The 20,447-nt window shown below is 39.4% G+C and overlaps 4 protein-coding genes across 5 annotated transcripts; 2 read left to right on the plus strand and 2 right to left on the minus strand.

The window, feature by feature from the left end:
* Positions 1 to 2,911: 2,911 nt before the first annotated feature.
* LOC131437206 (nucleolar complex protein 2 homolog) lies at positions 2,912 to 5,615 on the minus strand. The gene is made up of 2 exons (XM_058606389.1): positions 5,478 to 5,615; positions 2,912 to 5,426 (listed from the first exon to the last, which is right to left on the minus strand). The coding sequence occupies exon 2, from the start codon at positions 5,424 to 5,426 to the stop codon at positions 3,030 to 3,032; it is 2,397 nt and encodes a 798-aa protein (XP_058462372.1). The 5' UTR covers positions 5,478 to 5,615; the 3' UTR covers positions 2,912 to 3,029.
* A 5,615-nt stretch (positions 5,616 to 11,230) lies between these two features.
* Positions 11,231 to 12,258, plus strand: LOC131437714 (ubiquinone biosynthesis O-methyltransferase, mitochondrial). Its single transcript, XM_058607234.1, has 2 exons — positions 11,231 to 11,388; positions 11,445 to 12,258. Exons 1-2 carry the CDS (start codon positions 11,336 to 11,338, stop codon positions 12,256 to 12,258), a joined length of 867 nt encoding a protein of 288 aa, XP_058463217.1. The 5' UTR covers positions 11,231 to 11,335.
* On the minus strand, positions 12,081 to 12,982 carry LOC131437715 (M-phase phosphoprotein 6). Its single transcript, XM_058607235.1, has 2 exons — positions 12,764 to 12,982; positions 12,081 to 12,701 (listed from the first exon to the last, which is right to left on the minus strand). The coding sequence occupies exons 1-2, from the start codon at positions 12,871 to 12,873 to the stop codon at positions 12,347 to 12,349; spliced, it is 465 nt and encodes a 154-aa protein (XP_058463218.1). The 5' UTR covers positions 12,874 to 12,982; the 3' UTR covers positions 12,081 to 12,346.
* A 3,663-nt stretch (positions 12,983 to 16,645) lies between these two features.
* LOC131436892 (coiled-coil and C2 domain-containing protein 1-like) lies at positions 16,646 to 20,138 on the plus strand. Of its 2 annotated transcripts, none has more exons than XM_058605864.1 (6): positions 16,646 to 16,824; positions 16,919 to 18,347; positions 18,405 to 19,051; positions 19,110 to 19,261; positions 19,426 to 19,516; positions 19,682 to 20,138. In XM_058605864.1, the coding sequence occupies exons 1-6, from the start codon at positions 16,762 to 16,764 to the stop codon at positions 19,799 to 19,801; spliced, it is 2,502 nt and encodes an 833-aa protein (XP_058461847.1). In that variant the 5' UTR covers positions 16,646 to 16,761; the 3' UTR covers positions 19,802 to 20,138. The 2 variants fall into 2 exon arrangements, with proteins under 2 accessions (XP_058461847.1, XP_058461849.1); XM_058605866.1 differs by having other exon boundaries at positions 18,408 to 19,051.
* The last annotated feature ends 309 nt before the right edge of the window (positions 20,139 to 20,447 follow it).

Consider the following 20,447-nt stretch of genomic DNA (forward strand, 5'->3'; position numbering starts at 1 on the left):
AACCATATGTCACAGGAAATCAACCCTTCAAGATATATTCCTATCCGTGTCAGCCTCCTAAATGTCCCTGACTCAACTTTATTTTTCGATACATCCATGCAGCGCGAAGTGCGTGGAATCCCGGATCATCTACGTTCGACGGAAATCCCAAAAATATTCTCAAGTAAGTTCAGGCATATTGACTCTGAGAAAATGTTTTACACGGACGGATCGCGAATTGAAGAAGCGACAGGGTTTGGTATGTTCAACAATAATGTTTCGGCCTCATTTAGGCTTCAAGAACCTGCATCTGTTTATATAGCAGAGCTAGCAGCAGTTCAATATAGTTTGAGTGTAATCGTCACATTAATTCCAAACCATTATTTCCTCTTCACAGATAGTCTGAGTGCAATTGAAGCCATTCGCTCAAACATGACTGGCAAGACTGAACCGTTTTTCCTGGGCAAAATAAAACAGTGCCTGAACGACATATTGAACAATAATTATCTAATCACTATAGTCTGGGTCCCGGCTCATTGCTCCATTCCTGGCAATGAAAGAGCCGATATTTTAGCCAAACGTGGTGCTATTGAGGGGGAAATTTATGAGAGACCAATTGCTTTCAACGAATTCTATAGCTCGTCTCGCCAAAGAACACTTGCCAGCTGGCAAGCTTCTTGGGATAAAGATGATCTGGGTCGGTGGATGCACTCAATTATTCCGAAAATATCGACAAAGGCATGGTTCAGGGGACTGGATGTGAGTAGAGATTTCATTCGTGTGATGTCTAGACTCATGTCCAATCACTACACGTTAGATGCACATCTCCTTCGAATTGGGCTCTCCGAGACTAATCATTGTGCTTGTGGCGAAGGTTATCGAGATATTGATCATGTCGTTTGGACATGCGTGGAGTATCGTGATGTCAGATCTCAACTAATAAATTCTTTGCGTACCCAAGGTAGACTATCCAATATCCCAGTTCGAGACATTCTTGCTTGTCGTGACCTTTCATACATGAAACTTATTTATCATTTCATAAAGAAAACTGGAGTTTCAATTTAATAAAGGCCCCTTTCAAGACTTAGTTCTGATCCCAGCTGCGTCCATGAGTTCAACCAATAGCTAAATTAGAATAAAAATAATGTAATGATACAAACAAACTCGAAACAGTTTATGAAATTATTAACAAAATGTCTGAAAATAACAGCTTATTTTATAATTTATAGAAGTTAATCGTTTGGTTCAAATAATATTTCCGAGTAGATTTCATAATTAATGACGAGTTACCTAAGATGATATTTAAGTAATAAGAGAATATGTTTTAATAAATGCAAAACGTTGTGACTATGTTAGAATTAAATTAGGATAAGAATATTATGTAAAAGTGATGCTACGGCGAAGAAAAACTTATGTAAACTGCATTAAGAAATAAACGTATTTATGAAAAAAAAAAAATGGGAAAATTCACCAATTCGCCCATCCTTATTTTTTTTTCGTGTTTCATCAAACTCACAAGCTTCAAAAATTTGCAAAGGACTTTTTTTCGAACAAATCGACCGTCCCACGACAAAAAGGCCTAAATGCAAATGACAGTTTTTCTTTGTTTACTTTTTCTTTCACGATTTACCGAAATGATTTGATATTTGACGCTTTACTCTTCGCAAAATTTTCAAGGTAAAACTACAAGCTTTCGATTTATATTGGGAACTTTAGAGAATTTGCAATAATGGCTCCGTAATAATGAAAAGAGAGGCTCTTATTTGCAATTAGGCCCTTTTGTCGTGGGACTATCGAAATGATTCACAAGTCGACGTCAACATTTCAAAAGGGGCTAAAAACAATTAAAAGTTTCTCTTTGTTTACTTCACGGGTTTTTTTTTTTTGTATTTTGATAACGACCAATAAGCCACTTTTCAACTTCCACTTTTGAAAGAAATTGCAGGCGAGCTATGAAAAATTGAGTATTAAATTAAACACCAGACGAACGAGGAAACTTTTCTCTGCCGTTTACTATTATGACTTGCTCTCAGCGAGTGCCGAGTCATTCGAAATTACTCTTCAAAGTGAATGTTGATGGATGGCTTATTGGCCGTTATTAAAAAAAAACGTGTGACTTTCTCTTTCGACTACACCGAAGAAAATAAACTTAATAATTCCATAAGATGTGACTTACGAATCAGCACAATTTGGATTTCATTGAAGACTTATGCATTCGGTAAGCATACATATGAACTTTATAAGCATGACTTATGCAATTCATATCAATGACATATGTATTCCCTAAAACACAATTTATGATTTTTATAACAGTCTACCTTGTGAAAATGTCATTCCTTATAAGAACAGTCAAATCATAAGGGCATATTCAGTAGTGTTCTAGTACTAGATGCATAATTTATGCCAGTTACAAAATAAAAATCTGAATTTCATAACAAGAAAAACTGGCCTCAGCAGAGCTTTACTCGTGTTTCATAGAGCAACAATTCAAAACATTCCATTAGCTTTACATTGAATTGACAGGTCGTTTGTCGGTTTGGAACTGGTAGCTGTCATTCCAAACGAACAGCTGTCGCCACTCTGATTGTAGTCACTCTATTTCAAATATACAAAAAATAGAACGGCATCATAGACCACTTTTAAATTTGACAGAACTGGTCGAATCAATAAAACTAGAACGGCTTGCTGGGGATACGTTTGTTCCAGTTTCTGCTCTATTGTAGATCTTCCATATAGAACTTCTAGCTGCTGGATTTGCTCTAAAAAAGGAAAACGAAGACACCGAGGAGTTTGGAAACAACTGTCATAGATCATAGATCGTGTTCTCGATATGCAAACAGAGCTGAAAATGTGTTATTTCTGGAATCTTTGTCTGTTGTGAACAAAAATAACAGACATTTTCAGTATACCTCTTTGTTATATTGAAATAGAATTTCGTATTTTTCAATCAGATGCAGAACATCTCTTTATTATTAGATTAAGTTTTCAAGCTCATCCCGAAAACTAAGCATGAATACATAGTTGTATACGTAACTTCTGAGCACTTACTTTTACTCCCAATCTTCTAAAGTTAGATCTTTCAATATATCAACCTCTTCATTATCCGTCCTTTCCAGAGGGACCTCGATTGCCTCTGCTTCTGATTTCGGTTTTTTCTTTTTATTTTTCGTGTCCTTCGTACCGTTGCTGCCTTTTTCCTTTTTCACTTTCTTTCCTTTGGATTCCTTTTTCTGTTTTTTCCGTATCGGTTCCTCCTCTTCTACTTCTTCTTCCGCGTCACCTAAGTCATGATCGTCGATTTCCTCATCCGACGGGAAAAGTTCCGTGGGGCCTTCTTTGCTCGCAATAGGTTTCTTAACTAGTTTTTTAACCGTTGGTAAATTATAATCGTTAATGTCATCAGATTGAGTAGCCTGTCGCCGCTTAATCTTATCGTTTTCAATGGCGAAGCTCTGATGGAACGACCACAATGGAGTTCCGTTGGCTTTGCGCGTTGCCTCCCAGCTACGTATAGCGGAAATGTCGTTCAACCGGACCGGATTCAGCGTTCGCTCCTTGTCAATGAAAGCACTGTTTTCTACGATTTTATCACTAAGCTGTTTGATTTTGCGAGAATATTTGTATGCTTTAGTGGTTTTGCAGAATTTGCGTAACGCAGTAACGATTGGTATGACCAAATCGGGGAAGCAAATCGAGGACGATTCATGGGCAAGATATTCGAGCGAAAGTTCGTATATTTGATCCAAGACAGCATCCTTGTATGCATTCTCCTGTATGTTGGCCGGTGCCATCCGAAGCAAACAAGTCAAATTCACGGGTTTCATCGACAGCTTTTTGTGTTCTTCGTTGAAACTGTTCGAGTTCAACACTTCCACCAAGAATGGAAGAACCGGAACGAAAACTCGGGTTCGAGCCGAGAGGTCTATCAACATTCGGCAACAGTGAAAGCGAAGTGGAAAGTATTGCGCCGATGGAATCAATTTAATAACTCCGGTTATTATGCTGACTAATGGGAAAATTAGCGGCTCGAGTTCCTTTTTGTTGTACGTTGCGGCCAATACGTCCGACCAGAGTTTAAGTGAATTAATATACTGCCAATTGTAGATATATTGGAAGCTGTCCTTTTTCTGGAGAATCACTGCATTTCGCAAATGAATCGCTAGTTGGCGAATGTAAAGAAACACATGCTGATAGGAAACTCCCATGTCCAATGTAAACATTTCCGTTAGAGACCGCCTCATAAAGTTGATACCAGGAAGCGTGTTGGGACTAACAAATTTGCTGTTCTTAACATAGGCCAAGTACATATTTTTCAAGACATCACTCAAAAACCGTTGCATTTGACCACATGTAATCTTTATGATGCATAAAAAGGCCAGCACTCGGATTGATTCCTCTTCGGAGGTACTCCAAATTACGATCATACGTTTTAGGATGGGTTTTGTAATCGAAGGATAGCACACTAAAATCGACGAGAACTGATGCAGATGCTTCAGAAGGACATTCATAATTTGTTTCGATGAAACATTTTCCAGCAAATTTGTCAAATCGGTCAAATACATTCGCAGACAAGACTGTACCTTGGAAAACCTTTTGTTCTTTCTCATATTTTTGTAGCTCTTCACATTTAGGTACTGTTTAACAGCATTGCCGAGATGTAGAACGCACAATTGGACAACACCGTTGAAGATGGCAGTACCTTCCGCTTTATAAGCCGGAATAACATTCGTTTCGCCAGTCACAGTGACCAAGGCAGAATTAAAAGCTTTGCAAACTGTACGTATGATCTCCACGTTTTTCAATGGGAACGTCGTCAATTCTTCCGTCCATTTTTGTAGCAATTTCAAAGTAATTTTTTTCTGTGTTCCTGGTTCGATACTATCACCTTCTTGCTCGTCGGTATCTTCACCTTCGTCTTCGAAATCACTCTCATCGCTAGCAACTTCCAACTTATCCGGCAATTTGTGTACAGTCCCTTCTTCTTCATCATCTCCTTCGTCTCCGTTATCGCCTTCATCGCTTAGTTCATCATCACTTTGTGACATTGTACCAAACTTCAGCAGTTTTTTGTCGTTCTGTTTCAAAAAAGCGTACAGCTCAGGATCAGTTTCCTTTAGTTTTACTAACGCTTGCTGATGCTCTTTTTCCACGTCTTTTTGCCCACCACTTTGATCGGTATCGGACACGTCATTTGATGTTTTCGATAACACTCTCTTTTTAGGCTTTGTATCCTCACCTTTTTTTTTCTTCTCGACTTTTAAATTCTGTTGAAGATTTGTTTTGCTTTCCTTCTGCCTTTTTAGTTTCTTTTTGATCGGTGGTTTGGTGTCTACAGCCGAAGTAGCATCAGTGCTACTGCCGTCAAAATCCGCATCCATATTATCCAGAAAGGTGTCCAGTGTCATGCTCTGTATGTCCAACCGTTTCTTGGTAGGTTTCGGTTTCATCTACAATATATTTTCTATTATATCTATATTCGGTTAGTTGAAAATACTTACTTTTGATATGTGATGTTATGAATCGGCACTAGTATTTTAACCAACTATCCCAATATATATAAATCCAGGTTGTACTAATAAATAAACAGAATTAAGGATCCGAATTCCCACGACCTATGAAACACACGTGCTGTGCGTTATTGATAAATTTGACAGTTTCAGAAAGAACCAGGGATGCCAGGTCATTTTTTCAAAAATATACCATCGCACTTATGCCCCGTTTACACTTCTGCTGGCTGCCAGCATGCTGGTGTCAGTGTACTGCCCTCTTAGGAAAAAACGTTCAACTGTGGTCCAATGATCCAAAGTATTAGACCAACGAAGGACCACCGTTGAACGTTTTTTTCCTAAGAGGGCAGTACACTGACACCAGCATGCTGGCAACCAGCAGAAGTGTAAACGGGGCATTAATAGCGACCCTTACACGAGACAATATTATTGTCAATACAAGGAGTATTGGCAATACTTTTGATCGTGTAAAAAGCGACCCTTACACGAGACAATATTATTGTCAATACAAAAAGTATTAACAATACTTTTAATCGTGTAATGGAAACTTCATTGGATTGACGAAAATATTGTCAAAAAAATCAAAACTGCTCATCAATCCAACAATACTTTCTCTCCAGGGAGAAACTGTTAAATATGTGCAATAAGGATGGCTTTTATCGTATCAAAGAACGTTCAATCTTCACTCTTCACACGATTCAATCAGTGCCATCAAAGAGAAATGGAAAACATCGCAACAACAAACACCCGGCATGGCTCATTTAACATAGAATCGACACCAGTGCGAGAGTGAATTTCTCTCGATGACATTTCTGAGAATCAAAGGTTAGCACGGTGCTGTGGGGATCGTCTCTGAAGCAACAAACGGTCGCTTATTCTCGTTTCGCGATCCGATTCTCTATGGGCAGTGGATAATTGCGATAGAATCATTTTACTATTGCCGCTTATTCTAACTATGTGCATATAACCTTTGTGTAAGTTGTGTCTATGAAAATGTCTGTGAATGCTCCACACAAGGGTTTTGAAATATTGCAACCTAGTATGAGAAACATCAAGATGAACCATCGATTCGATTTTCTGCGATAATTGTCAACTTGCGATTCTCTCTTGGCAAATTCCACACAGCAACGATCATTATCAGACTGTATATTTTTTCATGGGCCGTGAAATACTCAGAGTATGAAGTGGAGCGAAGAAATGTAGAAAAATTCTCTCGCGGTTCATGTATTGAGAGACTCGAGTTTTTATAGCATCTTCTACCGGATTGAAAATGTTGTATACAATATAGATAGCAATATAGCAGCTTCTGTCAAATTTTCGGCAATCACCAATGGAAAAATAACCTAGCAACTCTGCTTACACGTGACAATATTATTGTCAATCCAAAGTATTGTCAATACCATTAATCCAATTGGCTTGATAACTTGAGTCCGAGTTTTTCGAAAAATTCAAGCAATTGGCGCTATAAATATTGCAAATGAATATTAATATATTGAGAGAAGATGTTATTGCACACATTTAACAGTTTCCCTGTGGAGAGAAAGTATTGTCAGATTGATGAGCAGTTTTGATCTTTTGACAATATCTTCGTCAATCCAATGACGTTTCCATTACACGATCAAAAGTATTGTCAATACTCCTTGTATTGACAATAATATTGTCTCGTGTAAGGGTCGCTAAACGAGGCAAATCTGGCATTTGCCAGACAAATCTGGCAACCTGGCAACGCTGCGTGTAAGGGCCGCTTATGATCGTTTTCGTTTGATGCCAAACCTATCACCGTTTCCACCCTAATTGCTGCCAAACCGTTTGTTTGAAGCTAATTCCGAACATTGTTGTTTCAACATTCTTGAACTGAAAATCGAGTCAGTTTGGGAACTGGTTTTTATATCAAGTTTGCTCAGATCCCCGTTGCTAATTGCGAAACCAACACAGTTTCGTTAAAAGTGTTTGTTCGACGAAACCACCCTGGGTCAGTTTCAGTTTTGTCAAGCGAAAACGACATTAGAAATCTGTGAGAATGCCATTTTTAAAAACTGCCGCATATTGGGAATTTGTGAAACAAAGATAAATCCGTGATCCTGGCATCTCTGGAAAGAACTATCGGTTCAGTTTGACCCGCTCGGCCTTTTGGCTACCTGGGCAGCCATGGCCTCCAGACGGCTACCAAAATTGTGTCAGTGACGGCTGTCGAATCCAATTTTGCAAAACATAGTCGCCTGTATCTTAGGTAGCCGAGCGTTTTCATCTTTTCAACTTCACTGAAAATGTCAAAGATTTAGATTTGGAAAAATTCTTGTGGATACGGTGGTATCGTTTGAGTTGTATGTCTGGCAGCGGTGAGTCAGTCGGTAACCAGAATGTCTGCCAGCCATATTATTCCCGCTGGCAGCGTTTAGTCATCCATCTGGCAGCCATGCTCATGCGGGGACGAGGGGTGAGTAATGTGGGAGTAATACACGGAGAAAATACCAAACCATATTTTTTCAGAGAAGAGTGAATAGCGGCCCTTACACGAGCATTATTTTTGTCATTTTTAATGATGACTAAGTAATGATGTATTTCAAATTTGATAGAAATCTCGTCATTACTGCACCATTACACGTTCATTAAAATGATATTATTTTTTAGTAATGACATTTTTAATAACTCGTGTAAGGGCCGCTAATCAAACATATCTCGGGTTCGAATCAAATTTTATAATATTGCCCACGTTGAAGTAACGTGTTACTGCTTACGTGGACGCATCGGAGTGACATCGAGCATCGTAGTAGTCATGTTGAGGTGTGGATCCCCAGTAAATCCGAGCATCGGACGCATCGTGCACGAAAGCTTTTGATTGCGTTTCGAGCTTACATAGTGTATCGGTAGAACAAAAGAGTGAAGATGTACTAAAGCAGAGAGCGGATGTCTGATACTCAGGAGAGATGCGATATATCGGGGTTTGGATTTCCAACCCCGAACATAGGGCAAGAGTTTTTCTGGCCCTAAGAGGCGAATGACCTTAACGGTAAAGCCTCTATGATCAAAACAAAACAGCGTTTAACACTCCTTCACACACAATCGGGGAGACAGCGGCCTTGAAAATGCCTAGTTTGATATTCCTTCGCTCTGTTTCTCTAGCGATACATAATGTAAAAATAAAGCTTTCTTAGGTCGACGCGGTTGATGCAAATGGTGCAGAATTGTCCGATGACGGGACGATCGAAGCGCTACGATCGGCCCCATATCGTGCTCAATCGGTCCGATAATCGGGCCGATGATCGGACCGATACGGGTCCACAAATTTCACAGGGTCGGCACGGACTGTCGTACCACTACCACAGACTAACAGACATGACAGTACAAGTAAATTCTTATAAAAATAATTTTTCGTGTTGCACTAGTTCCACCTTTATTGTACTGCACGAACTATTTACTATCTGTACACCCCTTGTGTTACGTAAAAGTTTTTTTACTAGTTGGTTTCCCCTCGTTTGTCAACACCGATTAGCTGCTTGCAGGGATGCCTGATTTCATAAAAATATTTGATAATGAATCGTCACAATAAATTATTGGATTACGTTGATAACGTATTTAACTTTTTTAGCGATGTTGGAAGGTAAACATTTATTTTTCTCAACGTTGTTCATCCAGATTATTTTTGATTGTGTTTTCACCCGAAATTAAGTGGCGGCGGACCAGAAGCAAGTAAATATTGTATCAAAACGGGTTCGATTTTGTTTTTCGTTGGAGGATGAGAAGTAGGCACAATTCTGTATATAGTTTTGGCAATATGTATTAAATCTATATCCTGCATGAAATTCGCACGAAGGTATACAAATCAATACATTACAGGTAATTCTGTATGAATGGCAACTCTGTTGGTAAATGAAAAAAATAAACACAGTCTAGATTACAGACGGGATGTTTTGATAGGGTAACGTGACGTGAAGGAATATTCGAAATGATCGTTTATATGGTTAAAGAATCTAATATGAATGTCCTGTTATAGTATTTGTTATCTAGTAGTTTATACAATACGGATAGTGAATAATCTCATATCATGGTTGTTGTGACTATATAAACATATAGTTGAAATGACCATAACAAACAGGTTACGGCTACTATAGTATTTTTCTCAGTGTAGTGTTACACTGCAGTTTTTCAGGGATGTCAGGTTCACAGATTAATCTGTGTTTCACAGATTTTCAATTTTTTTTCACAGATTTTAAAAATGACACAGACATCTGTGAAAATGATCACAGATTCTGGAATAAAGTTGAGGAAAAAGGTACAGAGCGTGTTGGTTGTGAGAACCTTTTTTTTTGCTCACCAAATTGATTTTGATCAGCTATTATGGTACGGAAAACGATTGATCACAGATTTTTGAAAAAATGGAACGTTGTTATGTAGGAAAGTCTTTTCTTGTGAGTCTTCTTTCTTTTAATCTACGTGTAGCATTTACTACCGAAATTCAAACTTTCCGCATACGCATGGCTGCCAAACGGCTGACTAAGGCCGAAGGCAGAGTGGGCGCGAGAAGCTGTGTCGAGCTGGTGACTGACATTAGCAAACCTAGAGCGGGAATGATATTAGCAGCAAATCAAAGGGACCCTGTCAGAGTGAAAGCTGAGCAGATTTCTCGCTTGTACTCTGACAGGGCTCCTTTCATTTGCTGCTAATATCATTCTCGCTCTAGGTTTGCTAATGTCAGCGGGCAAAATATGGCTTGCAGCCATTTGAGTGACCGACTGTCTCACCGCTGCCAGATATGCACCTCAAACGATACAACCGTATCCACCTGGATTTTTCCACATCGAAATTTTTGACATTTTCAGCGAAGGTTAAAAGATGAAAACGTTCGGCTAACTGAGATACAGGCAACTATGTTTAGCCAAATTGGATTCAACAGCCGTCACTGAATCAATTTTGGTTGTCGTCTGGTAACCATGGCTGCCCAGGTAGCCAAAAGGCCGTGCGGGTTGCTACGTTCTATCAAAAACATTATATTAACAAGAGAATATCTTGTTAATATGATGTTTTTGATAAAACGTAGCATCCCGCACGGCCTTTTGGTTACCTGGGCAGCCATGGCCACCAGACGACTACCAAAATTTCCCGAACAAACATCCGTTTTTGCGAGCATGGCACCCTCAGGCGAGTCGACATCGAATCTCGTACATAAAAGTCGGGGAGAGAAATGCCAAATTCATGTAGCTGATATGATATGTTAAATTTGATGCCGTGCGATGGCGTTGCTGAACTGAAGATTGATATCGCTTCAAGCTGACAGGGTCTAGTTTTATTCATACTATCCAATAATTAGGTTTTGCACGATGACGACACAAATGAACTACCGATGATTCAAGTTCATCTTTGACAGCTGCCGATGGTTTGTTTTGCTTTTCGACTGCAAATTAAAAATTGAAACATGACAAAAAAGTGCCTGTTAAAAACGTGTTCCGCAGTGAAAAGAACTAAAAAGATTGCCCTGTATGTGTTTCCAGCATCAAGGAGCGATATATGTATGAATCTGTTTAGTGTGAGGTGACTTGCAATTTTTACATTCAAACGATGAACCTCTGATGAACTTTTAAACTGTAAACAAGTACACGTCGACTGTCAAAAAAATTTCATTTTGTGAGTTTATGTTATGCTCGTGCAAAACCTAATGAATGAGTTTTTCCGGTTTTCATATTTTTATTACGAGAATGAGTATAATGGCACCCCTTAGTTTGTACTTCATTTTAGCAGTGTAGCACAGCTGATAATTTTTGTTGTGTATTTTTTTGTGTTTTGCTAACCGAGTTTCTCAGAATATTTTTAATTACAGTTACGTGTAATATCTTTTGTATCACAAATAAATAATGCTTTTATCATTGCGGCAGCGGTTGTTATGTCCTTTGTTTTATAAAATACAGTTAATTCATACCAGAAGAAGGTTCGATTAGTATATTAATTAGAGCTACATTTTAGACCATCAACCAGATCCCTAACACAAAATGTAAATGTACAAAGTAATACACCCAACAATGTCGATCTTCAAGAAGTGGATACGTTGGCTAAGCTGGCGTCCGATTGGTGGGATCCAACTGGACCTTTAAAAGGGCTACATTCTATGAATGCTCTTCGTGTGCCACTCATTCGGGATGGATTGATTTCGACTGGATTAATTCCGAAGGAGCAGGTCTCTACACCAAATGTTTTGTCTGGAATTAATATTTTGGAAGTAGGTTGTGGAGGTGGAATACTTACCGAAGCATTAGCACGTATAAGGGCAAACGCGGTTGGAATAGATCCAGGAGAAAAACTAATTAACGTGGCAAAAGAACATGCTCAGTTGCTAGACCAGCACATTATCGATAAAATTCAGTATTATGTGCAAACTGTGGAGGACCACTCCCAAAATAATGAGGGAAAGTATGATGCGGTTGTTGTTTCTGAAGTTCTGGAGCATGTGAATAATAAGGCATCGTTTCTCGAGCACTGCCTATTGGCTCTAAAACCGGGTGGCTCGATCTTTATTACTACACTCAACAAAACAACTGCCTCCTGGTTGGGAGGGATTGTAGCAGCGGAATATGTGTTGGACCTTGTTCCAAAAAACACTCATGACTGGGACAAATTTATTTCGCCTTTGGATTTACAACGGATTTTGAAAACATTCAACTGTAGCACCGTTCTAGTTCATGGGATGGGATACAAGTTCTGGCAGAATAGTTGGTGTTGGACTGCTAACACTGAAATAAATTATGCCCTACAAGCAGTTAAAATAATAGAAGATTCTTAATACAAGCATAAGTTGTTTCGAGCATTGAATTTGTAATTGCTTAAATGTAAATAATCACTATCTAAAGCCACCAATATTTAATTAACTGTCAGTCATCCTTTGGACGCTCCATTCGTCTGATATTAAGGGGAAGGATGCTTTGCCTTTTATCGAATTTTTTCTTGACAGTCTTTACCACACTGGTATAGAACTTGGCCATTTCCTCATCTGGAACATCTCTACGCATTTTTTGTCGCTCAGCCGCTTCGGCACGCTCCTTCTCTATCAATGCCGCTAGGTCTTTGTTCTTCTCTAGCTCGATTATACGTTCAATTTCCGGATTCATCCCGCCGTAACTCACTCGGCCTTCGATAAGATCTTCACACGGGACGTAGCTTGTTTCAATTATGTATTTAGAAGAACCGTGTAACATTTTGTCAGTTATTTCATTGGAATACAACGCTCTGAAAGATAGATTTGATTTGAATATTTGTTGGTCGTGCCAGGCACTAAAAAATTAACTCACCTTCCTTCTGCATCATCATTTTCTTTCTCGATTTTTTCCCTGGTTCTAGACATAAATTTCATTTCCAGAATGCCTTTGGAAAGTTTAACTTTTGCTATTTTTGTACTCATCTTAAAGAATGGGTTGACTTCCTAAACAAATTGTTCAATTAGTTTTCTTCAAGACAACTTCTGCAAATTTTTTGACGTATTGTCCAGCCACAAGTGCTAGGGATGTCGTAATATCGATCGATTAATAGAGTAATCGACTAATAACCCAGATAATCGAGTAATATTTAATCGAGAAGTCTGAACATAACATTCGATTTTTGAAGTAATCTTATAATTTGAAAATTTCAATCAACTTCGAGTGATCGATTAAAATTCAATCGAAAAGTTTTAAAATAACACTTGATTGTTAAATAATCGAGTAATTCAGAGAATCCGACATCCTTAAACAAGGGCATTTTCCGATTAAACCGTTTCAAAAAGCTTCGAACCGATTACTACACGCTACCAAAAAATATCTAATATTATCGTGCTTTTCATAAACCCATAATTACACAGTGCTGTCACTATATACATTTATTACAAATGAGATTGAAAAAAAGTGAAACATTCTCTGAAAATTTTCATTTTCATTGGTGAGCTAAAATTATACATTTTAACAACCTCGTTTCTGATTTTCTTTCCACTTGGCATCATTGCTCGTGTACCCTGCAAAAGTTTTTTCTTTTCACAATGTGCGGGTAGCAACATCAAAATCAGCCAATCAGAAACTGGTCCATTTTGGAATAAAAGCAGCTCCCCCAGTTGTCAGGTCTTGTCTTAGAAATTAGCTAAGACAAGACCTGACAACTGGTTTCTTATTCTTCCTTCCGAATCATCCTTCTCGTCTTTTTCGTCCTGTGGAATAAATACCAACGTATCGGCAACAGTGTAGCCATATTTACAGACTTTTTAATAACTTTATGCTAAGAAAAAAATATTTATTAAATTTAAATTTTTAAACTCGGTTCATGATTTGAAATAAACATAAAAAATGTTTTAGTGAATGCATTTTTTTATTTTTTTATGTGTTTTTGTTTCAATTACAGAGGCTTTAACATTAATGTCATTCACCTCTTCGGGCCAGAAAAACTTTCTGACCCTATGCGCGGGGTTGGGAATCTAACTTAGGCGGGCGGCGTGAAAGGCATCGACTTACCCGTCACGCTATACCCGTCCCCTCATTTTTTTTTTATTATTAATGCCTAAAACAATTAATTGAGCTTTGATGACAAAACACGAAATATCTCATGTTAAATGCAAAATCGAATCCATTGTTGATGTATTACCGGATCTTTTGGGAATTGGAAAAAGTCAAGTTTGGATAGAAATGCTTAGTGCAACCGACGACACGACCTGCCACTCGACTATCAAAACTGTATCGCAAATCTAACTACCCCTCAGTAACTGGTAATGTCAAAACGAAATCGCTTGAAAAAATGTTGGAACTGGCAACACAAGTTGGAAAATTATTGATTTTGAAAAACCTTGTAGCCTTGGTAACTACATATGGAATGTAAACAAAAACAAAAGATTCTCACTTAAAACCAAACCACTGAATGTAGTTGGCCCGCTGGCAGGTATTAAATTTATTCTTTCAGAGTTTTGAGTCATTTTTGCACAATTTTGATTTAATTTGTTTTCTTCGTTTCTAGTTTTTTCCATAAGGTTTGTAATCAACTGTGAAAAAGAAGCACCCACTGATTAACTTGTTGGTGTCATCTGTATTTGGATGTGATAAAGGACAGTTTGTTATATACATTAAAACAGAAAATGACATTGACCTAGATATCATTCAAAGCTGTTTGGTGCCTCTGCAGTACTCAAAATGAAGGTGGTGCGTGGCTGTTTATGAAGATTGATGGTGTTATACTTTGCATGTAATATTTTAACACATAATTTTTATATACATATTCAACAGATTGAACAGTTTATCGAATGTGTGAATAAAGTTTATGAATAAATAGATGACAGAAAAAATGTTCAAGTATAATTTTCGACTTTAATTATTCCATCATAATTATAAAATATGATGACTGTAATAATCCAGTTGAAAAAAAAAATTAAAATAAAAGTATTGAATAAATCTTTTACTGTAGACTACGATTTAACCGATATAATCAACTGCGCAACCGGTTGAATGTATTATATAAAATTGAGTATATAAAGGTTAAATGTGATAGCTTATTAAATTCTACACAATAAACGGAGCGATCATATTTTCCGTTCGGATGATACAGTTAATGCTAACTGTTTTATTTAATAATGCACATGAGCAAGAGTGTATGATTTTTTTCAAGATTTTCCAGTTTCTCAGTTTCCAGTTTCCAGTTCCCAGTTTCCAGTAGGTTTAGGGGGGAAGGGGGGTTGCAAAGGCTGGTTATGTTGGGGGGAGTAGGGTGTTTACAGTGGTACATTACAATTTACAATTTTGTATACATTTCATGAAGGGTATTCTTGTAGTTCGGTCCTGGTCGGTTTCCGCTTCGGCCGCGGGGAGGTCCTGGTCGACATCCCAGTGGGACATCAGCTGACGGATGGTCCGTAAGGGTGGTGTCCTGTATCGGATGGGTGTAGATCGGTCGCCGGGTTCCGGTTGGCGAGGCTGTATTGTTGGAGGGTGGTGCCGTGGTCAACATCCCGGGGGGTCCTCCCCCGCGGATGGCACACAGTGATGCGCTGAATCTCGGGCGATTGTGGGTGTCAGTGCTGTGGTTGTTGGTGAAGAGCCGCGGGTGCTCGCGGGACGATAACATCATGCTGCTGGTGGTGAGGCGGCTGCCGAGAGGTCCAATTAAACGAAGACCGGCGGGCAGTGAGGCCGTGGCCGTGCATTGGTAACCTAAATTATGTATATCTAAACTATTTATGTACCATCTGGTTTAAATTTACAAATAACTGTTCTTAGGAAACGATTAGAAAGATGTTGTATCTCCTTCTTCAGAAGCATTTTCGAAGGCGGCGAAAGAGTGTTAACTGCAAATAATAGAAAAATAATATTTAATAATAAAATTCAAGCACTCACCTGCACTCAACTTTATCATAATTTTCATTGATGATGATCCACATTATTTAATATCTCTCCGGAATTCACTTAATTAGAGGAAAACACACAAAAATTCAAAACGGTGGAATTATTCCACAACTATTTCAAACTGTTTGTTTATTTATTGTGTTGCTCCTTGGTAACTAGAGCATAGCAACTTAAACAGTGTTGCTCGAATAGTTAGTTTTTGTCATTTTCAAGGGGTCGCTATATTTATGGTAACTGGTGGTAAATCGCTCACGAACACTTTTTATTCCGATTTTTCTTCGGAGTGTCTGGTCGTGTCGTCGGTGCAACCACAGTGTGGAACACAACAGTTCGTTCTTCTCGTAAAACTAAACGCTCTTTCGAGTTTTACATTAATTTAACAAATCTTTTTTGGTTACACTTTATTTCACTAAAAAGAAAAACGATTTTAATTACACAGTGCTGCCACTATAAACATTTATTACAAATTAGATTGAAAGTGAAACATTCTCTCGAAATTTTCATTTTCATTGGTGAGCTAAAATTATACATTTTAATAAAGTCGTTTCTGATTTTCTTTATACTTGGCTTCATTGCTCGCGTACCCTGCAAAAGTTTTTTCTTTTCACAATGTGCGGGTAGCAACATCAAAATCAGCCAATCAGAAACCATTTTGAAACAAAAGCAGCTCCCCCAGTTGTCAGGTCTTGTCTTAGAAGTTAGGTAAAAAGAAGTGCTGGTTTTCATTTTCCGTGTACGGCTCAACAACCGATTCTTATTCCGATCGGAATCGGTTATATAGTATTGTGTCCTATCGGAATTATTGTTTGTTTCCTTAGTTCAACTGTCAGTCTGTGAGAGACTGTGAAAGTCAGTTTGTTCTTCAAATTAAACGAATTTCTGATTTTAAAGTGTTGTTTCCTTTAGTTGGAAATGCTAAGTGAAAGATATTAGTGAAAATGTTTAGTTTCAATAAAAAACCTGCTCCCGTAAAGAAAGACAGAAAACGCGACCCAACCGAGGTTTGTTTACCGAAATTTCCTTTGCGATGACACGCTCTTTGTATTAGTCATCATTTCAGTTCACCAAGTTAAAAAAATGTAACTTATTTTTCAGTTTGGTCTGTTTGGAATAAACGACGGTTTGGATGATGACGGTAGTGATGGTGATATCGATGGCGATGACGATTTGGAGGCAGAACTGGCAGCAATCTCCTCCGGATCTGGAGCTGGTAAAAAAGTTAGACCGAAATCAAAACCAAAAGGAGATATCGTTGCACCGGAAGCTCTGGATGCAATGGTGGCAGCTAGTCTGAGGGATATCGGAAGCGACGAAGAGCTTTCCGATGATGAAGATGATGCAGATCTGATGAATGAGTTGGCAGCGATTTCTGGAGGTGCAATTGAGGAAGAACCGGAACTCGACAGAGCTTCACCTCCGAAGAAAGCTTCCTCGTCCGGAACAACAACGAAGGATCTGATTAAATCAAGAATCGAGATGTATGTGTTGGCTGAGGATAATGCAAAAAAGACTGGAGATTCAGGTAAGGCACGGAGGTTCAATCGGGGATTGAAAACTTTGAAGGACATGTTGAAACAGGTAGAAGCTGGAAAATCAGTAGATCCAAGCGAAATCCCCCCGGAAGTGAGTGTGAAAATTGCCGGAACGGTGAGTGCCAAAACTGAATCTCCAAAAGAGGAAAAGGTAGAAAATATCCCAGCAGTCCCAACAGTACCTACCAGACGGGCTCCTGCTCCCCCACCGGCAGATGCAATTTTAAAACCTGAGCCATTAAGTCCAGCTACTTTGCCACCGTCTGATCCACCGCCGGTTTTTGAGTCAACAAGCTCTTCAAAAGTACCGGAAGTGAAACGAGACGTGGAAGCAAATCCTGATTTACTTATATTGACCGAACGGAAGAATCAATATAAGGCGGCCGCTTTGCAAGCAAAAAAAGCAGGAAACACGGAAAAAGCAATTAAATATATGAAAACCGTTAAACAATTCGATACGGTGATAAATGCGTTAGAGAGCGGTCAAGAAGTTGATCTGAGTAAAATGCCACCGGCTCCATCGGATATCGAAGAAAATTTGCATACCCTTCCACCGCCAGTGCCTCCGCGAAGAGCTCAACGAGAGGAAAATCGAACGCAGAAGGATGCCGAAGTGCCTGTCATAATTCCTGCTACCGAACCCATTCAGCAGCCCGTAGAAACCGTAGGAGAGGAAGAGGAGGAAGAAGTACTCATACAAGCGTCCAGCATACTGGAAGCTTTGCAACAACGATTAGATAAGTATAAATCAGTTGAAAAATCGTCCAAAGACGAAGGTAACGCTTCGAAGGCACGTCGAATGGGTCGTATTGTGAAACAATATGAGGATGCGATCAAAATGCACAAGGCTGGGAAAACAATACCAATCGATGAACTACCGACACCACCTGGTTATGCGCCGATTCCGGTGGATACGCAGTCAGTGAAGCCACAGCCGGTTCCGTCTCCTCGTCCTGCTCCTAAATCGAACCCTGTGCCGGCGCCGATAGCAGGTAAGTGGTTGATTGCATTCTGCTTTATTTGTGATCGTTTATAACATCTTCCTGCAGCAGGTCCTAGCAAGGAACCGGGAAGGGCTCTCACGCAGAATGAAAAGCAAATTGCGGTGCTTTCATTGCGCTTAGCGGAATACCGTCAGGCAGCCCTGGAAGCAAAGAAGGCAGGGGAATTGGAGGAAGCCAAGGAGTACATCAGAACATACAAAGGCTTGGAAAAACTGATTGAAACTGCCCGCGGTGGCATTCCGATCGACATGGCAACCATACCGATAGCACCAACGAAACGAAGCTCCCTGGAAGATTCGTTCACCATGGTTGCGGAAGAAGATTGCACTGCGACGGATGACGCGGACGTGGATTTGAATACTCGCCTGGAAGAGCAGCTTTCGAAGCAGCTGATTATGTGTAAGAATACTAGGGATCACCACCGTGCTATGGGCGACGTGGCTGGGACGAATCGATTCGAAAATTTGGCTTGCACTGTGCAAAAGGATTTGGATTTCGTTAGGTTAGCTCACAAGAAACGGCTTCCGGTGCCCAAGTTTCACTACGAGATGAAGCAGTTCAATGTGGTGAAATGTAACACGGATTTATCCGATAACGAGGTTGAAGTCACGGTGGTGAGGGGTATCTCATATAACGTTCCTAATCCGAAAGAGATCGACACTTACGTGAAGTTGGAGTTCCCATATCCTCAGGTTTGTCGTTTTTGCATGATTTTGAATGGTTAAATTGATTGAGTTGAAATTTTGTTAGGACGATCCGTTCAAAGTCAAAACCGCTCTAGTGCGTGACACGGACAATCCGGAGTACAATCATCGGCAAAGTATCGAAATCCAGCGAAGTCAGCGGGCATGCCAACGAATTTTCAAAAGGCAAGCGGTCAAATTCGAAGTTTTCTCCAAAGGGTAAGTTGCTTTACCGTATATGCGTTTTGGTTCAGCGAACGACGTATCGAGCACCTCGGCTATTGTATGCACTTTTAGTAATTCTCGAAACGCACGATGAGCGCATTCAACGTAAATTGGCTGCTCTGATTGCTGTTTTGCAAAACATTCTCCTCCTGTTTCAGAGGTTTCCTCCGCTCGGATACCCTGATTGGGACGGTTACGGTGAAACTGCAACCACTGGAGACGCAGTGTGAGATTCACGATTCGTTTCCGGTAGGTGAACACATAACATAGTGCTTCTATTCTATTCCGTTTGTCAGTGTGTATCAATCAAAAACTCGTTTCTCACTCTCGTACTCTTATGTATTTTTTTTTTCGAACTTTGGTTTCATCATTTCACCACGTTCCATGCATTCGATTGATGTTCGGGCACGCTAGCTGATGGACGGACGCAAAACTGTCGGTGGCACACTGGAAGTGAAAATACGTGTTCGCAATCCAATACTGGCGAAGCAGATCGAGCAGATTAAGGAAAAGTGGCTGATTATTGATGCATGAAAAGAACTGCCATCGCTGGATTGCAGCAACAATGATCAACAGATACTAGTGCGGTGAAAACGTTTGAGCCAGGAAAAAAAAGGAAAAACCATTTCATTTGAATCTGCATACATCGAGGACGGTGCAACGCTTACACATTGGTACGGAAGCTGATGAGTGCTATGAAAAGCCATAGCCAGAAAACAATCGGGAAAGCGCTTTAAATATATGTTGAGTTTGGAAATAGCTGGGAGAAGTAGTTATGGAATGCTTTTAAATTCTGTATTTTGTGATAGAATACGACATAATTTCAATAAAATTGTAAAACTAATAAAATATAATTCCAATACTGTGCGAATTTCTGTGATGGAATTGTTTACGTAATGGAATTACTGAAAACCCCCGATTTGATCGAAGCTCTGGAGACCCCTAATGTTATATAGTATTCGACTCTACACGACGAGATCGGAATATGTCCGTATGTGTGTGCACCTTTCAAAGATTTTTTTTACCGCTCAATTTTCTTGGAGGTTCTCCATTGCGAACATTCATTTCATTGAGCTTGGGTTGCAACAGACAGTGCAGTAAAATTTCATTCAATTCAATTGAAACTGAATGTGAAACACATTGACGATCTCTCCACTGCAGTAAACTTCAATCTCTGACA

Source organism: Malaya genurostris, chromosome 3 (genome assembly GCF_030247185.1).
Source record: "Malaya genurostris strain Urasoe2022 chromosome 3, Malgen_1.1, whole genome shotgun sequence".
Lineage (NCBI taxonomy): Eukaryota > Metazoa > Arthropoda > Insecta > Diptera > Culicidae > Malaya > Malaya genurostris.